At 44.8% G+C, this 18,995-nt stretch overlaps 1 protein-coding gene across 2 annotated transcripts in view; it reads right to left on the reverse strand.

The window, feature by feature from the left end:
• Positions 1-18,995, reverse strand: part of HK2 (hexokinase 2) — a 71,284-nt gene that overhangs the window by 23,660 nt on the left and 28,629 nt on the right. For both annotated transcript variants that reach the window (XM_027772940.1, XM_006151198.3), the window contains exon 3: positions 6,826-6,974. In XM_027772940.1, the coding sequence (XP_027628741.1) occupies positions 6,826-6,974 (149 nt within the window). The remainder of the gene's footprint in view (positions 1-6,825; positions 6,975-18,995) is intronic.

Raw genomic sequence — 18,995 nt, forward strand, 5'->3', positions numbered from 1 at the left:
GCTGTCAAAGTAACCCTGAGAGAGAGAGGAAACCATGGCCAGCGCTAATCAGAAAGTCATCGCATGCCCTGGGAACAGAACATCCTCTGGTGGCCCTGTCAGAAACCCCCTGACATGGACACCCAGATGACTGTCTTACAAGAAAAGACAGTACCTCTCACTGCCAAGAAGTAGTTCAGCCTCCATATCTCTTGTGAGGCGGGAGGGGTAGAGCATTCTCTGTTGGCATTCTATGAACCTACTTAACAAGAATAAATAACTTTTCTATTTTCCCTCCTTTCTAGAAAATTAATCTCCTGGGGCAATTCAAATAAGTTATCTTTGTTTTCTGATTTCTAAATGGAACACCCAGTGAGTGCCTGAAGAGCCCCGAAGAATAAACAGAGTTTTGTGGATGGGCAGCCTCACAACTGTGACCACACTGGGTAGGACCTACAACTCCCAAGCCTTAGAAAAAGCTGTATTCACTATAAGCCAGGCTTTCAATCAGCACCAAGCCCACAAGCCTCTGCCTTCCCTTTTGCCTGCTAAGTACTCTAAGAGAAGCTGGTAGCCCTCCAATACTTCAAGGTTAAGCCCGGGCATTCTGGTGCAAAAAGTAAGCAGAGGCCAGAGACGCTGATCAGATTCCAAAAACAAGATTGACCAACTGACAAAAATATAAAAGCCAAGGGAGGCGTGGAAGAGGACAACTGCCCTTTTCCTCTCCAGGAAGAAGCAAGGAAGAGTCAACTAAACCATTGGTTCCCCAGACGTGGTCCTAGCACCACCATCCCCTGGGTATTATAAATGCAAATTCTAGGGACCAGTAGTTAGCGTAATAGCTATGTCCCTGGACTCCCATGTAGTCGATCATGGTTCGAGTCCCGGACCCGGTGGCTTAAAATTCATGTGGGGCGTGTGGGTGTGGGTGCCCAAGATCCCAAGAGGAGAATGGAGGAGAAGGGATTGTGGCATGACCATCCCCTTGCGGAGTGATTTCTTGCTTTCTCTCTCTCTCTCTCTCTCTGTCTGGCGAGCACATGTGCCCTATAGCAGTGTGGCGAGAACCGGTGCCCTATAGAAAAAACCCCCAAAAAAAAAAAAAAAAAAAAAAAAAGGCAAATTCTAGGACCTCACCCCAGAAGATGGGGCTCAGCCATCTAGTAATAAGTCTTCAAGGTAATCCTGATGGTAAGCCTGATACGGTGGTCCTAAAACCACTGCACTTAACCACTATAAGTATTTGCATTTACAAAGGAACTGAGAGGTTGGGGAGGCAGGTAGACAGGCCTATTGGCTCCCCTGATGCTTTGGGCATGATTTGCAAGAGGAACCCAGGAAGATAAGGCCACTCTTATCTGAAAGGCGACCAGCTCTAATCAAACTTCCTGTATCAATTCTGTGTCTCTGTTTGGTCCTGTGCTTAGTTAACCAGAGCCGATGCTGAACCTTTGACCTCTAAGCCAAAACATTCAAGAGCTGGGCAAGGAGAGGGCTCTCTTGCCAAGGGGATCACCAGTGCCACAGAAGCCAACTCCCAAGTATTTAATATACAATATGGATTCATATATAAACAGGGATTCTAGAGAGATCATCAGCAAGTCCTGTTGGAAAGTTGATCTTAGACAAATTACATATCTTAAATTCCCAGCACCTTCATCCTGGTACTCAAGTCAAAATGGTCTTTAGGACACAGTTTTTATCCAAAACAAAGGAAGTGCAAAAGCTGTGCAAAAAGATAAGGCTAATCATCAAAGATTGGCAGGAGGGAGAGGAGCTTTTCAAGGGATGAGGCAAAAGGAAACACGGTTCCCCTCCCCCAGCCCTGACCACTGCCCCTTTTCTAGGTGCGCTCCCAACGGGGAGGCAGAGAAGAGGAAGGCAGTGAAGAGGAAGGAAATACTGCTCTGCCCAATGAAGTATCCAGTGGCCACCTGTAGCTATTTTGATTAATTCAAATTTTTTATTTTTTTAAGATTTTTTTTTTTCCAAAAGTGCATGCACTCACCAAAGACAGAAAGAGACAGAGAAAAAGTGAGAAATCACCCACTGGGGGTATGGCCACACCACAATCCCTTCTCCTTCCACTTTCCTCTCAGGGTGTTGGGTATACAACTTCCAAGCCACCTGGGACTCAAACTGCATTGACACATGTAGGAGTCTGGCACCTTAATCACCACACCAAATGCTGGCTCCTAATTAGAATATTTTAAAATGAAAAATTCAGGGGCCCAGACTGTAGTGCAGTAGTAAAACCCAATGCTCCACAAGGTGGACCCGCATGGGCAGTTTCCAGGTTCATATCAGGAGACCTCACTGAATGTACCCGACACGTGTGCCTCTGGTCTGAGGCCAGCTGAGGCGAGGTAGGTCATGCAGTTGAGACCCTATTGGAAGTGCTGCCTCTCTCTACATTTCTCTCTTGTAGAATAAATGAGTAAATAACAACATTTAAAAACTAAAAATTCAGGCCAGCCCATGGTGTGGTGGTGAAGTTGACTAGATCTCACATGGCTGACTACAGGGCTTGAATTCCAGACCCCAAAGCTTGAAAAATATGTCAGGCGTGTGTGCATGTGTGCCCAAAATCCCAAAAGGAGGGAGAAATGGACGAGATGGGTTTGTGGTATGATCATTCCCCATGGGGAGTTCTCCTAACTCTCTCTTTTTTCTCCAGCAAGCACATACACCCTGTGGAAAAATTAAAAATAAAAATAAGAACGTACTTTATCAGTCACACTAGCTACATTTTGAGTGTGCAGTGCCCCGGTGGTAGTGGCCACTGTATTGCACAGCAGATGCAGAACAGGTCCACCACTGCAGAAAGTGCCATTGACTAGAGCTGGGTTTAAAGAACCTGCACCTCTTCTTTTTTAAAGAGGTTTTTGACTTAGGGTGCATGTGCTTACCAGAGAGAGACAGAAAGTGAGAGGGAAAGTGAGAAATCATCCCCCAGAGAGCCCCCCCAGGAGTGATGGCCACACCACACTCCCTTCTCCTTCATTCTCCTCCCGGGATCGTGGGCATGCACGCACATGCACCTATTGTAAGTTTTAAGCCACCAGGTCTGAGACTCAAACTGCAGTCGGCCATGAAGGAATCCAGTAATGTAACCGTTACACCATCTGCTGGCCCCAGAAACTACACCTTTACTTTTCTTTTTTTTCGGAGAGGTTTTTTGTTTTGTTTTTAATTATTTGTTTATTTATTTATTTATTTATTTATTTATTTATTATCATCATAATCTTGTTTATATTACATTGGATTGCATATAACGTTACAGTGTATTACACTGCTTTTGCAAAAGGGAATGCCATGCATGTCAGTCAATACAGAGACATTAATCTCCCCACTTCATCATTCAATATCTTTTCATTGTTTTTCCCAATCTTCATTATTATTATTCCAATTATTTTTTAAACAATCACTATTTCTCATTTTGCTTGTAAAAAGACTTTACCCATCATGAAATACTTCTCAGACCAATCCAGTTGAGAATACTATACATGTCATCATCAACAGGTAATAAGCTATAACTGCTTCTCACTAACGTCCTGCCTCTCTATTTGTTCTCTTGCTATCTTTCTCTATCCTCTTCTCTTCACCCCCCCATTCCACAGTCTTATTCTCGTTAAGTACTTTCACTGCTTTTATGTCCTCCAATATTTCACTCTCTACCATAGAGTGCAGATCGTCGGTAATATTAAGTGGATACATACAATATCTTCCTTCCATAGCCTGGCTTACTTCACTCAGCAATAGATCTCCTCTCAGGATCTTGGGCACGCACACACATGCACCCGGCGTGAGCTTAAGCCACCAGGTCTGGGACTCGAACCACAGTCAACTACATGGGAGTCCAGCAACATAGCCATTATGCCAACTGCTGGTCCCTGCACCTTTTTAATCCTGGGGAAGAGGAGATCAGCTGCTTCGTTGAGTTGTTAGACTGCCTCCTTTTATGTTAGCTGAGGAGTGAAAGATAAGATGTTGGGGAAAAGAGCTAACACTCTCCTGCCATAAAAAGGCTCAAAAAGCCTCACTTCATGAAGTTAGGAAGGTTTCCTTTCCCCTGTTAGTCACAGACTCTGCTCACTCCTCTTCTCACGAAGTACACATCAAAGATACACACTAAAAGTCTTGAAGTGATTGATATTCAGCTTTGCAAACCACTGCTCCCACATGCTAATTAACATGCCAGAGACAGATTTTACCTCAGGACCTGCACTGCCCAGGTCCATAGTTCTAAAACCTTTCCAAATTTGGGGTTTGGTGATTTGGTCTTGGCTTTAACAAATTTGCATTTTTAAAATCTATTCGTTTTCCTTTTATTAAACTATCGCTAACTGGCTAGGTAGCGCAGCAGTAATGCACTGCTCAGCAATGCTGGATCCATATGGAAGTCCACAGTTTTGGTTCACTGGTTGACCTGTCCATGCTGGACACACGTGTCCATGGTCCTGGGAAAGCTAGGAAGGCTGAGGGAGATGGTAGCATGAGATTCTGTTACGGTTGCTGGTCTGTCTCTCCTCTCTCTCTCCCTCTCTTCTCTCTCTGTCTCTCACTCTTACAAGAGAAATAAGTAAACTAAAATACATATATTGAAACCTAGTACCTACTCCCTAGAGGGAGTAGGAGAAAATAGCACCAGTAATTCCACCACTAAAATAGCCAATATGAAATTCCTTCCAGTGGTTTTCTCAAGCATTTCTTTTGCTTTCAGGCATATAAGTTCTTTCCCTTCCTTAAGGAAATAAATATTTCCTCCTCACCTTTCTGTTTCTTTTTTCTCTTTTGTAAGTTGCCAGAGGGCATGTACACTCAACAAGAAAAAGACAGAGGCAGAGAGAGGGAGGAGAAAGCACTCCACGGGGCATGATCACACTACAATCCCTTCTCCATTTTTCTACACGGTCAGGATTTGGGGCACTTATGCACACATGCCCATGATGTTTTTGAAGCCACTAGGACTGGGATTTGAACTGCGTGGTTGGCCATGTGGGATCTAGCTTCCTTAACCACTAGGACACAGGGTTGACCGCTTTCATTTTTATATTATTTTTCAATTTATTCAAAATATTTTTGATATCTCAATAGTTTTTATTATTTCTTCCAGATGATCGTCATAGTTTTTTGTTTGTTTGTTTGTTTATTTGTTTTTTATTTTGGACTAAAGCATTCAGTTTATAAGGAGGATTTCTTCCAGGTGATCATCATAGTTTTTTGTTTTTTTGTTTTTTGTTTTAATTTGGACTAAAGCATTCAGTTTATAAGGAGGATAGATGTAATTTTCTTCACGCCTTCTCACTAGGTAGTTTGACATTTATAAGGTAAGTTTTTCAAGTAAAACTTTTCTCAGGTCTTGAGTTCTCCCTCTGGACTGGCAAAGACACACTTTATTGTCTTCAGGAGTTCCCAGCCCTCCCCAGATCCTGGGGAAGGTGCCGTGTGGGCTATGAGATATCTGGGCCTGCCATGTCGACAAGGTCAGAGCAGCAGGCTGTGGAGATCAGATAGAAATGCATTGAGTCTGCCGTTGTCTTAAAACTTAAAAATCCACCCAATCCATCATCATCATGCTACAAGTCTTCTTGACAATCACAGCCAAACACCAGGTGTTCTTTTTGGTTTGGTTTTGTATACTTGGTTCTCAAATATTTGTAATCTGGAGAGGTGGAAGCAATGGGAAGAAAAGCTAACCATATCCCCCATGATAGCAAACAATGCCATTACTGGCCAGACTGAGCAGAGTAGGAAGAAGCAATTTGATGAACAGACAATAACACCTCCCAAAAGACTTGTAAGACCATTGAGACCTGCAGATGGCATAATGGTTACATCACTGGACTCCCACGTAGTAGACCTTGGTTCAAATGCCGGACCTGGTGGCTTAAAACTCATGCCAGGCGCACGTGGGTGCATACCCAAGATCCCGAGAGTATAATGCACAAGAAGGGATTGCAGCGAGGTCATCCCCCCAGGGGGTAGGTGGGGGGAGTGATTTCTCACTTTCGGTCTCTCTGTCTCTCCAAGGAGTACACGTGCTCTATAGCAAAGTCTCTCAAAAAAGTAAAAAAGAATTGTATGACCACCATTTATATGTAGGCATCGTGTTAAATATTTAGCAGACACAGTCTCCTCTAACCCACACCAGCATCTAGGTATTATCATCCCTCTTTACTGATGAATAAACGGAAGCTCTGCCAGGTGCTAGCACTCGCCCAAAACCACACAGCGAGATTGCCCCAATGCAGGACTCAATGTCTGCAACTCGTCAGCATGGTGTAGGCCTGAGGGAGCAGTGGAGAAGCTGCGACCCTCTCTGTGCCCTTCTTGACATGGTACTTGGAGCTCTGGGACAACTTCGGTAGAGGTAAAATACCACAGTCCCAAGAATCCAGTTTCCCATTTCCAACCTCAGCATCAGATGAAGGAAGCAGATTTTCCCTGTTCAGGGCCACCTCCCAAAGATAAATAAAGGGCCTAAAAATACCTCCCCGCATGTTCTACCCATGGTCAGAAATTCCTTTCCCAGGAGGTGGCCTGGTGTGGTGGAAAGAATTAGACCTACTCCTCTTCCAAGCCCTGAGGCCCAAGCGTGGCAGTGAGGGATTTCACATTTCTCCTCCATGCAGTCCTTTTATTAGTGAGCACACGCTGGTTATGAACTATGACAGGAATGGCCAGGGCCCCAGCCCACAGGGATCCCTACAACTGTGCTCGCATCCAGGAATGTCATCAATGACTCCTATCCCCGAATGGACACCTCTGGGGAAGGTGCAGAAGAACCACCCCAAGGAAGGCTTTTGCAGAGCAGTGGCTGTTGGGAGAAGAGGGGCATACCTGGGTGCCACTGCCCCGCATGATGTCCTCGGGGATGGCATAGATCTGGTTCTCCATTTCAACCTTCTGGAGCCCATTGTCTGTCACTCTCACCCGAAGCACACGGAAGTTGGTCCCGCCAAGGTCCAGAGCCAGGAACTCTCCGTGTTCTGCAGAAAAAAAGAGGAACCATGATTAGCTTTGAGAAAGACAAGGTCACAGTGCTTTACAGAGACCAACCAGGCTTAAGACCCAGAGTCCCTCCTTGATACAGGTTCCTGGGGAGGAGGGTGGCCAGCGAATTTTACTTTTTATCTACACAAATTAATGTGTTGTCTGGTTTTCTTAATAATAAGGACTTTTCGTTGAAAATAGCTGTGCTCACAAGAGCCAAGTACTTCCTGGTGCTTCAGCAAACCCTCATCATGCTCCAGAAGTCCAGCAAGCCCTGTGCAAGGGGCCCATGCTCAATTTTGCTCTTCATACCCCCAACATCCTGCAAGCTACTGCAGGCCTGAAAGCTGCTGGGCCTTCTGCTAAACTGTGATCGCTGTGCGAAATTTACTTTCTGTTGTTTGCATACCGTGATGGCAATGTCCTATGTCAAGTCAGAGTCATGTGATAGAGGGGATGGGGTCCAACTGGCTACAAATCAAGATGCCAAGCAGGTGCCCCCCCCAAAAGGCTCTCGGGTCAATTAGAACATGTAGGGATGCTGATGCCAGAGCGTGTAAGACAAGAGTCAGGCTGCTCAGCCTCCCGCTGAAGCAAGCCACAGAGCCATGCAGGAGCAGGGGAAGGGAGAGTGAGACCCTCAAAAAGCAGCACAGACACAAATGGTCAAGATCTTCCTGTGACACTGAGGAGGTGCAGTCCTTCCCTCGAGGAAACAGCAGTGCAGACAGGAAACATCCAGATGCTAGACAACAACACAGTGGACACAGGGAAGTGCCCCATTGGATGGCCCAGAATGAAAGTGCTGAAGAGGCACATGGAGGAGAACACAGCCAGGGTGGGGGGTGGAGGGGTGTCCCCACACAGCCTCCTCAACCAGGACAGCTCAGCCAGGCCTCCGCTGTCCTGCACACACCTTGTCTAGGAATGTGGGGTCGTTTCCTGGTGGAATTCACTTCCAGCATGCTTGCCAACATTCAGCCCCTTTCCAGATGGGAGATGCCACTCAAAGAAGATGGAATGGGCCAGAACATCAGGGAAATCTCTGACTCAATGAGCCAGCAAGGTCCCTTCCACACCTCCAGTTCTTTAGCCCTGAGAAAAGTCATATCTTCCCAGCCCCCTGAGACCACCACCCGCAGTTACTGGAGTCCAAAGCGGAGACTTGGAGCAGACACCATCTACCAGAGACTCTTCAGCAGCAGCAGGCAGGAGGTGGGATACAGAGACTGGCTCTGGAGCCCACGTTTCCTACACCAGAACCCTGGCTGCCTTTTAGCTGCGGCAAGTTCCTGAGCCTCTGAACATCTGTAAAATGGGAACATCTTACCTCATTGGGCCACTGTGAAGGGAAGAATGAGAGAGCCCGCCTCAAACACCCAGCACCGTGCCAAGACCTTAGGAAACACTCAATGAGGACTACATACTTTCTATCCTGGCTCCCAGCAAACTGCCCCACACCCCCACTCGAGCCTCCAGGGCCCATAACAGCAGGGGAGACTGCAGAAACCTGTCCAAAAAAAGCCCCTGGAATCAGCTGCAGTGACTTCAGCATCCTGCCTTGGGTACTGGTTCTCCATTCCCTACCCAGCAGCCCCCGGAGGCAGCTCTAGCACTTGGTGTAGTCGTCAGCTAGCTAAAGCCACATCAGCGCCATCCTGCCCTGCCCCTCTCGTGGCCACGGGCGACTTTTCCAGACACTCCAGTTCTGAGCCTTCCCTCGTAGTGGGACCTCAGCCAGATTCTAGGAAACGCTATGTGGTGGCTGTCATGAGGGATGAAAAGGAAAGTCAAAGATGAACTGCCTCATCAGCATTCTGAGGCCCAGGACACATGCGATCCGCTGAATCAGTGACCACGGGGGATTGGGGCAGCCGAGGCTGGCCCTGGTTGGTCACCATCCAAGGTCGGCCCAGCTGTGTGCACTGGAGAGGCATGGCTCCATCGAAATGGGGGTTCTGCAGTGTTTCCTGATGGACTGAAGGCAAGCTACAAATAATAAGGTACTGCTGCTACATGTGTTCCCAGGAAGAAGTGTCACCCCTTTGTTTTCCTCACAGACTCCCCTAGGACACATTTCGCCGCATTGTTCCTCCCTGGCACAGCCTTCCACGAACACCCACAACCACAACTACCATAACCAGGAGCTGTACCCCAGAGTCCAGAATCTGAGGCAGGTCCAGTAGTGTGACTCTAGGAATCCTGAGGCGACCTGTCAGGGCAGTGGTCAGACCCATCTCCTAGCGCCCACTTTAATGAGAGGCTCCCCTAGAACAGTGGTTGAACACTAGGCCTTAGAGTTGGGTGGGCAGGCCTCATGTGAATTCCAACTCAGTTGCTTCACTACATCCAGGCTCTCAGAGCCTGTCGCCCCACCCACAGCACAGGGCTCATCATGCTGACTTCTCCCAGCTGCTGAGAGGTTTGCATGAAATGCGGAATGTGAATATATGGACATGTGGTAAGCCATCCAAAAACAGCTGCTGGCCTAGCCTCGGCAGCATGTAGATAGCATATCAGAGAGTAGAGCTAGAAGCCACATGCCAATAGCAGTTCAAGTCCCAGGCCTGATTGGCCTGAAAACACACTGGGCCTGTGTGCATGTGCCTAGGAGCCTAGCAGGCCGGATGGCTAGAGGAAGGGAATCAAGGCATGTCCAAGCCAGGAAGGGTCTTCTTTCTCTCTGTCTCTCTCATGTAAGTGCATGTGCTGTACCGTGAATTTTTTTACTATAAAAGTTTAAAAATGTAATGAACTGTCATTGTCACTACTGTTATCATGACAGTAGTCACACTATGCCTTTGTAGCTCTTATTCTAGTTCTTCTCAGCTACTCTAAACCCTACCAACTGCTAGCGGTAGCTCAATCTACCTACACCATGAACCTTCTAGCACATTCTAAAAGCCCAAAGCATAGTGCATGTATGTGATGAGGCATGAAGTACAAACACATCTATGGGCCTGAAGCAATCAGCTGGACAGGGCGAGGAAAGGGCTCTGAAGCAGGAAAACAGCCTGCCCACAGAAGGTTTCTTAGCAAAGTCACAACCCAAAGAACCCTATAAAGCCACAACCCAAAGAACCCTATAAAGTCTGGAGAGAACATTTTCTTGAACAGTTATAGTTGGCCTTTTCTTTTTTTTTTTTTTTTTTTGAGAGGTTTTTCGCTATAAGGCTCGTGCGCTCGCCAGACAGAGACATAGAGACAGAAAGCGAGAAATCACCCCCCAGGCGGGATGGTCACGCCGCAATCCCTTCTCCTCCATTCTCCTCTTGGGATCTTGGGCACGTACACACATGCGCCTGGCGTGCGTTTTAAGCCACCGGGTCCGGGACCAGTTATAGTTGGCTTTTGAGGCAACTTACTGAGAAACCATCTCACATTGCATTTGGGCATTGATAGCTTGTTTGTTCAACTAAATGTCTGAGTGTTAACTGTGGGATTTACATATGAGACCATCAGCTCAGAGGTAAGGCTTTTTTAGTGGTTAAGCATGCTTTTATCTCTGAGCAACAATTTTAACTTTTTAAAAATAAAATACAAACACCTGATTTAAGAAATTCAAACAGTGCAAAAGCAGACAAAATGAAAAGCAAGCATCTCTCTTTTCTTCCCCATACCCCAAAAGTAACTACTAGTAAAGTTTATTGGGTGTCTTTCGACACATTTATTTTATGTATTTATTTATTCTTTAGAGATTTTTTTTTTTATAGGGCACATGCACTCATCAGAGAGACAGAAAGACAGGAAGCAAGAAATTATCCCCGAGCAGGACGACCACATCGCAATTTCTTCTCCTCCATTCTCCTCTGGGGATTTTGGGCACGCACGCACATGTGCCTGGCATGAGGTTGAAGCCTCCAGGTCTAGGACTCCAACCACAGTTGACTATGTGGGAATCCAGTGATGTAAGCATTACATCATCTGCTGATCCCAAATACATTTATTTTTATAAAATGGGAAAGGTGGGTGGTGGCTATAACAGACAGCTTCCAAGAAAAGGGTTTGGATTACATGCTTTAATTTGGAACATACTGACAAATTATCTTCCTGAAAGAACTCAGTTTCCACTCAAACCCATAGGTGTGCTTCATTTTCATGGGTGTTCCATGTAATATAGGAATTAATCTTTGCCAACCTGCTAGGTCAAAGTGGTATCTCATGCTTAAATGTGATTTCTTTCGTTTATAAATTTACCCTATTTCAAAATGCTTACTGGCCTATGAATTCCTCTTTCTGTGAATTATCATGTTGTTTATCTGTTTTTTTTTTTTAAGATATTCATTATTTTATTTTATTTTATTTTATTTTATTTTTTTGGAGAGGTTTTTGCTATAGGGCATGTGCGCTTGACAGACAGAGAGAGAGAGAGACATAGAGACAGAAAGCAAGAAATCACCCCCCAGGGGGGATAGTCACGCCGCAATCCCTTCTCCTCCATTCTCCTCTCGGGATCTTGGGCATGCACGCACACGCACCCGGCATGAGTTTTAAGCCACCGGGGTCCGGACGCGAACTGTGGTCGACTATGTGGGAGTCCAGCAACATAGCCATTATGCTAACTGCTGATTCCCTTCATTATTTTCTTAATAAACTAAAGAGTTCTTTGTAGATTAAGAAAAATAGCTTCGAAGGTTGTATATTTGTGATAAAATTTTCCAAGTCAGATACTTGTTGCTTTGTCCTGTTATTTTAGCCGTGCAGAAATGTTTAGTTTTTACATTGTCAAAATATTTATGGTTTGTGGGTTTTATGTCATCTCTCTAAAAATTCTGAAGAATAAAGATTGCTCAATACCCTTTTTAAGTCTCTCCAATTCCTCGTAGATGTGGTCGCCACTACTGCTATAATAAGGAAGCAAGGTTTTACCATAGTTTTGCTTAAAAGATCAAATTCATCTTCTGTTTTCTTTCCAGATCCTATCTTCACTCCCTTGTCCCTAGGACCAAGTATTGACTTTCTCACTCACATCTGGATTATTATGGTAATAAAACAATGAAAAGACAGACTGATGAGTGATGAGCACTTGGTTTACAACATCTACTAAATCCTCAACCACTCAGGAATCATAAAGCCAGTTTTATAAATAAGAAAACCAAGGTTCAGATCCAGTAATTCAGAGCAAGAGTCAAGCCCAAGTCTGGCTTCCCTACTACAAAGGGCAATGAGGCTGCTCATAGGACCTCAAATAAGGAATTCTTACCATAGTGGTGCAGTGGTAACACAACTGGACCCGCATGGGAATATCCCAAGTTCACATTCTGGAGCCGCCATCTCCCACTACATACCAGGGGCATGTGTGTCCATGATCCCAGCTGGCTCGGGCTGGCAAAGGCTAGGGGTGTGTGACTGAGTGGTAATCCTGGAAGGTCTGACTCTCTTTTTTTCTCTCTCTCAGATGAAGTAAATAAACATTAAATAAAAGATTATTTACTAACAATGCCAAAGCATAAAATCCTGAGGTGGCTTCAGCTCCTGACCAGGCTTAGAGGACAGAGGAAGTGATACTGTGACTCAGGAATTGAGTCACTTGGTTAAGATCGTGAAGGGGTAACAGAGAGCTGGGGTTTGACCCCAAGTTCGCCTGTCTCCAAAGCCTGTGCCCCGTCCCTTTATACCACGCCCACATCTTCCATGGCTCTGGTTCCTGGAAGTCATAAATTGGTGAGAAAGAAAGCAAAGACTCCCTAGCCGTTATCAGCAACCACAGCCTATCCCCTGGGCTTACTGGACGACAAAGTCCTCACAAATTCAAACTTCCACACTGGGTGGGGGTGAACGAGGGGGCAGGACCACAACCACTGGCCGGGCTAGCACACCCTTCTCCCCAGAGAAACCCAGGACCCCTCAAGCTTGTTGACATAGGCTTTTTTTTTTCTTCTAGATAGCCATGAACAAGTGTTCTCTCATAAGATTACACTAAACCTCTGTTCCTGCCTTACTGAACACTCTCCAAGTTCTCTCTGTTGAAGATACTCCTCATTAAAAATACCCCACCTAAATGTAAACTAGTTCAACCACTGTGGAGAACAATATGGAGGTTCCTCAGGGATCTACAAATAGAACTACCATTTGATCCAGCAATCTCACTTCTGGGTATTTACCCAAAAGACTGGAGAACGCTCAGTCAGAAAAGTGCTTGCACATCAATGTTTATTGCAGCATTATTCACAATTGCCAAGACATGGAACCAACCTAAATGTCCACAAACCGATGAATGGATTGGAAAAGTGTGGTATATATACTCTATGGAATACTACTCAGCCATAAAAAATAACAAGACCCTGGAATTTGATAGAAAGTGGTCAGATATAGAGGATCTATTGCTGAGTGAAGTAAGCCAGCCTATGAAAGAAAGATATTGTATGTATCCACTCAATATATAATCCACACTCTATGGTAGAGAGCAAAAAATTGGAGGACATAAAAGCAGTGAAGGTACTTAATGAGAACAGGACAGTGTGGAATGGGGGTAGTGAAGAGAAAAGGATAGAGAAAGATAGCAAGTGAACGATAGAGAGGCAGGACATTAGTGAGAAACAGATATGGCTTATTACCTATTGATGATGACATGTATAGTATTCTCAACTGGATTGGTCTGAGAAGTATTTCATGATGGGTAAAGTCTTTTTACAAGCAAAATGGGAAATAGTGATTGACTGTTTTAAAAAAATAACTATAATAATAATAATAATGATTGGGGAAAACATAGAAAAGATATTGAATGTTGAAGCGGGGAGATTAATGTCTCTGTATTGACTGACATGCATGGCATTCCCTTTTGAAAAAGCAATGTAATACACTGTAAAGTTATATGTAATCCAATGTAATATAAAGAAGATTATGATGATAATAAAAAATTTTTAAAAAAAGAAAAAAAAATATCCCACCTAAAGAGTAGGCAAGTAGGAGCCAATGAAGACTTTCTTACTCACATCTGGATTATTAGGGTAATAAAACAATGAAAAGACAGAGGCAGGTGAAAGAGAGAGTTGAAGAAAAATCTACTTCAAATCTGGAGATCGCTATTTTTAAAGAGTCAAAATCTGAATTCATAGTAGGATTTGCCAACAAGATACCAACTCTCTACTAAAAGGAAAAACATACTCAAAGAAATGGAGCTGATCGACGGCTAAGAGGAGTTGGCGACAGGAGTAGGAGACTGTGCCACCCTCCGCCCAACTGCCCAACAGTTAACATTCAAGTGGTTCCCTCTGGCAGACTTTGCTGGCTGACTCATCGCCCATCCTGGCCTACCACTCTGCCCGCTTACCGTTCCGTTTTTATCAGATACATAAGGTCAACAAGATAAAGGCGATTCAATTTCCCCTGGGAACTCACCTGTCACAGGAAAGGCTGAGGACTAAAATGGCATTTGACCAACAGCCTGAATCTAATAGTCAATGTCATATTAGCTGATATGACATCAGTAAGTTATTGAGACAGGTCACCACTCCAGCATTGTTAAAAACATGTATTAACAGGTGGCCTGGTATCTGACAATATTCATGGATTTGATGAAGGCTGAGGGGCCGGGGCCAATTGAATTTTCCAACAGGGTTTATTTTCAATCACTAGGTAGTTGCCACTAATTAAAATAGATCACCACCTGTTCCTCTCATCAAGCACTCAGTGCTCTAAGAAGGACTTGCAAACAGTTTTGTTTTTGTTTTGTATTTTCATGCAGCAGTGTCCTTTCACCTACAGCAACCACGCTGAGAAGTAGCAGTGCCCTGACTAAGGTTGGAGCTAGGCCCAGCCCCTTACCCTACGGCTCCCAGTGGTTAAACAGACTTCTTCAGAACTACAAGCTCCAGAACCTCCTTTTAAACAAGTGGCTGTTACATAGGGCTCCCCCCGAGTTCTGGAGATCCTTGAAGGTGGCACTGTCTATCCTTAGCAAAGGTTAAGGGAGGCTATTTAAGGAACAGTTCTCTTCCAATTTTATTCCTTCTCTCTGCTTCTGACTAGGGAATTGTAACTCACACGATTTCATTTCCTTTAAATTTGCTAGCAGTGTCTGTTCCCCCAAAATTGAAAAAAAAATGCATTTCAAAACCCGGAGATCACTATTTTAAAAAGTCAAAACCTGAGTGAGTAGAACTTGCCAGAAAATACGTTTTGTTCTGCAATTAGTTACATCAACACTAAGCAGTAAAAACTGTTATTTAAAAGCTTCTTTCCTATCTGTACCAACCTAGTCTCTGATTTGACAGGGAAAAAGGGAGCAACTATCGCGACAGGAGCCATTACAGAAGGAATGACTACTTTGCTTGGACAAGGAAGACGTCTCAGGGGGCAACACGAGACAACCAGGACTTAATGAGTATAAAGTCGCCAGACAGCGAAAAGGGAGCCCAGGATGGTATGGAAGTTCAGGGCAGGCTTGGTGACCATAGGCAGGACAGAGATTTGGTGTAGCTATATGACGTGGCACCCATCTGTGGCTGCCAAAAAATGGCATGTCCAGAGCGGCTGCAACACAGGGCTCACATGACACGGTTACACAGCAAGTGCCACTGCCAAGGACTTTGGTTCATAAGCAGGTCAGATTTGTGTTTGCAAAAGGGCTCTGGTGCCACTGAAGAGGATAGGTCTAGAGACATGGAGGCTGGCTAGAGGCTACTATGATCGTTCAGCCGGGCAGCAAGGAAGGTCTGGGCTCCAGGGCCACTTGGACTATCCACCATCCTGGTTGGTCCATGATAGAGAGATTCCCTATGACATGGGAATTTCAGTGCTGAAACTTGGAGAGTCCTAGGCAAATCAGAATATTTGGACTGTATTGGATCCGACCATACACCTGATAGCCTTCCTGTCACTCTTTGCCTGAGACATGCAGTCTTGAACTTTGAAGTGGGTCTAAGACACACATCCATACTTTCACATCCAGTTTCTAAACTGCCCTACAATAAAGGGACCCGCCCCTACTTGTCCTACAGTAGCACTTCTGATGACCCCAGGTGACTGCACTAAACATTCTGATCTCTGTGGGTAACTGGGAGGGAGGGGGCGGGTCCTTACTTTTCCTTTAGTTTTCAAGGGCCTGCTGGCACATAGCAACAAATTGCTCTAGGGTGTATGGCATGTGCTCTAGTTGAAAGGTAGACTAACAAGATCAGTCTCCAGGTCTGAGTAGATAACTCAGCAAGACACAAGCCTTAAGGCAAATATTTATTTCCCATGTATAGGGAACCACCATAGTCCCTACAATCTTGGTTTTTGTTTGTTTGTTTGTTTGTTTTTAAGAGAGATTTTTGCAACAGGGTGCGTGAGCTTGCCAGACAAACAGAAAAAGACAGATAGACAGTGAGAAATCGCCCCCATCCCTAGGGCTGGATAACTACGCCACAATCCCTTCTCCTCCACTCCCCTCTCAGGTTCCTGGGCATGAACACACACATGCTCAGTGTGAGTTTCAAGCCACCAGTTCTGGGACTCAAGCCATGGTTGACTACGTGGGAGTCCAGCAACACAACCATTACGCCATCTGCTGGTCCCTGGTAGCTTGTTTTTAAGCTCCAGGATCTCAGTTACTCTATTACAATGCAACCTTGGTCTTCACACAAGAGCTCAGCCATAAAGAAGAAACTACACATGATTAAAGACATCTAACCTCATAGTTAAGGAAGAGGTCACTCTCACCTTGGCTTCTGGTTTTGGGTGGCTTTTGTTGTTGTTGTTGTGTTTTTGTTTTTCTTAACTCACCAGAAAAAAAAAAAAAAAAAAAACAGAGAGAAAGATAAAGCACCCTCAAATGGAACAAGGTCACACTACAAGCCTTCTCCTCTATTTCTCCATCTGTATGGATTTGGGTATGCATGCATTCATGCCTGGTGTTTTTCAAGCCTCCAGGGCCAAGACTCAAACTGTAGTCAGCCATGTTGGATCCAGCTCCTTATCCAGTACGTTACCAGGCTCACCAGAACAATTCGGTCTTCTATGTCATTGGTTTTCTTTTCTTCTTCTTCTTCTTCTTCTTCTTCTTCTTCTTCTTCTTCTTCTTCTTCTTCTTCTTCTTCTTCTTCTTTTTTAAAGAATTATTGATTTAGGGGCTAGCAGATAGCATAGTGGTTATGTCACTGGACTCCCACATGTCTGACCGCAGTTCAAGTCCCAGATCCAGTGGCTTAAAAATCACACTGAGAGTGTGTGTGTGTGTGTGTGTGTGTGTGTGTGCCCAAGATCCCAAGAGGAGAATGAGAAAGAAGGGACTGTGCCATGGCCATCCCCCCTGGGGGGAGATTTCTCACATTCCCTCTCACTGTCAATCTCTCTCTCTCTCTCTCTGGCAAGCACATACATTCTAAGGGGAAAAAAGAATTATTGATTAATTTATTTACTTATTTTTTTTAATTTGTTATAGGGCACATGAGCACACCAGAAAGGCAGAGAGAGAAAGAGAGAAAGTGAGAAAGCAAGCCACCAGATCCAGGACTCAAACCACAGTCCACCATGCAGGAGTCCACTGTCTTTAACCACCATACAACCGGCTGGCCCCTGTCATTGGTTTTCAAGCCATTTTTAACAATATAATGCTTTGTACCAAGTCAAGTTGATATACCAAATATCAAAGCATTAAAATAAAGAAAAATAGACCTATTCCAATTGAAGGGAGGGGACTGGGGCATATAAAACACACGGTAAGGAACCCAAGGCTCTTAGAACACCATTGGAAAGCACCTCAGGAAATGTTTCTTAAGCACAAAATATGCACCAGTCACAGAAGGTATACCATTACCCCACAGATGCAAACCACTCTTTGAAGGGTTAAAACATGATTATGTTTCAGTATCGCACAGGCTTTGAGCATATTACACTTTTCAGGCAAGCAGACCTGGGTTCAAATGCCATTTTAACATGTATTAGTCATGTGACTAGATCTTTTATTATAATAGTGATTCCCAGATTTCATCATCTGCTAAAAAAAAATGTAAGGGGATAATCATCTCCCCTCTAGCCAGCATCTCCCGTCCACACCCCAGAACAAGGGGATATACATGTGTGCACCCCATAGCATGTCAAGATTCAAAGCAGTGAAGTGGAAGGGGCTGGCCCGAAACCTGCGGTGTGTAAATGCCATCTGCTATATGGAGGCTAAGTATCAGTACGAGCTTCAGTTTATATTGCCGGCACCACATAAATCCACTCACTGACTTGCTGTTGATAGACGCCTGCACTGCATGGCTGTTGATATAATGCCAAGCAACCAAGATAAGGGCTTCTTTCAGGTTTAACCAGCTTCCATGCAACCTCTACCAGCCCAGTCTCCCTTTATCATATCACATGCTTGCATTATATGGCCTGATATTGCCCTCTAATTGCTTTATCTGTGTAGGTCTTATCTCCCTAGGACAATTTTCACTCTTCAAAGGCAGGGAACAAGTCAGGTTAGCAGGCTGTTATCCCACAAAAGGCTGGACCTTGGAGAGGACTTTTTTTTTTTAATTGCCAGAGAGTACATGTATTCACCAGACAGTAAGGATTTGGGGCCAGGAGAAAGCGCTCCCCAGTAGAGCATGGTCTCATTGCTATTCCTTCTCCTCCATTTCTCCTTTCCACCAGGATTGAAACTAGTCAGCCATGTGGGATCCAGCTCCCTATGCACTGTGCAGAAGGACTGCATTACAGGGCCAGCCTGTAATGATTTGAACCAACTCAACAACAAGGCCTGAATTATTGAAGTAATTCATGTATTAAGCTAGTCGTCCAGAAGGTACATAAGCATGAAATGTCCGTAAGTAACATGCGAAAGGCCCCAGCACTGGCATGTAGCTGGCTGATTTAAATCCCAGCTCTGCCACTTGCTTACTGTGTGATTTTGGGCAGGTTGTCTTATCTCACTAAATCTAGTTTCTTTTCCAGCTAAAACAATGTACAGAGTCCTCCCACTGAGAATTAATGAGATACCTCAAATATAGCACTTAGCACAGCACCTTGCATTTAATAAGTCTACAACTTCTATCTTTGTTATCACCATAATCATCCGCTGTTCTCTAGGGAGTTAAGCTTAGGGA

The sequence above is a fragment of the Tupaia chinensis genome, unplaced genomic scaffold (genome assembly GCF_000334495.1).
Source record: "Tupaia chinensis unplaced genomic scaffold, TupChi_1.0 Scaffold000316_1, whole genome shotgun sequence".
NCBI classification, from domain to species: domain Eukaryota; kingdom Metazoa; phylum Chordata; class Mammalia; order Scandentia; family Tupaiidae; genus Tupaia; species Tupaia belangeri.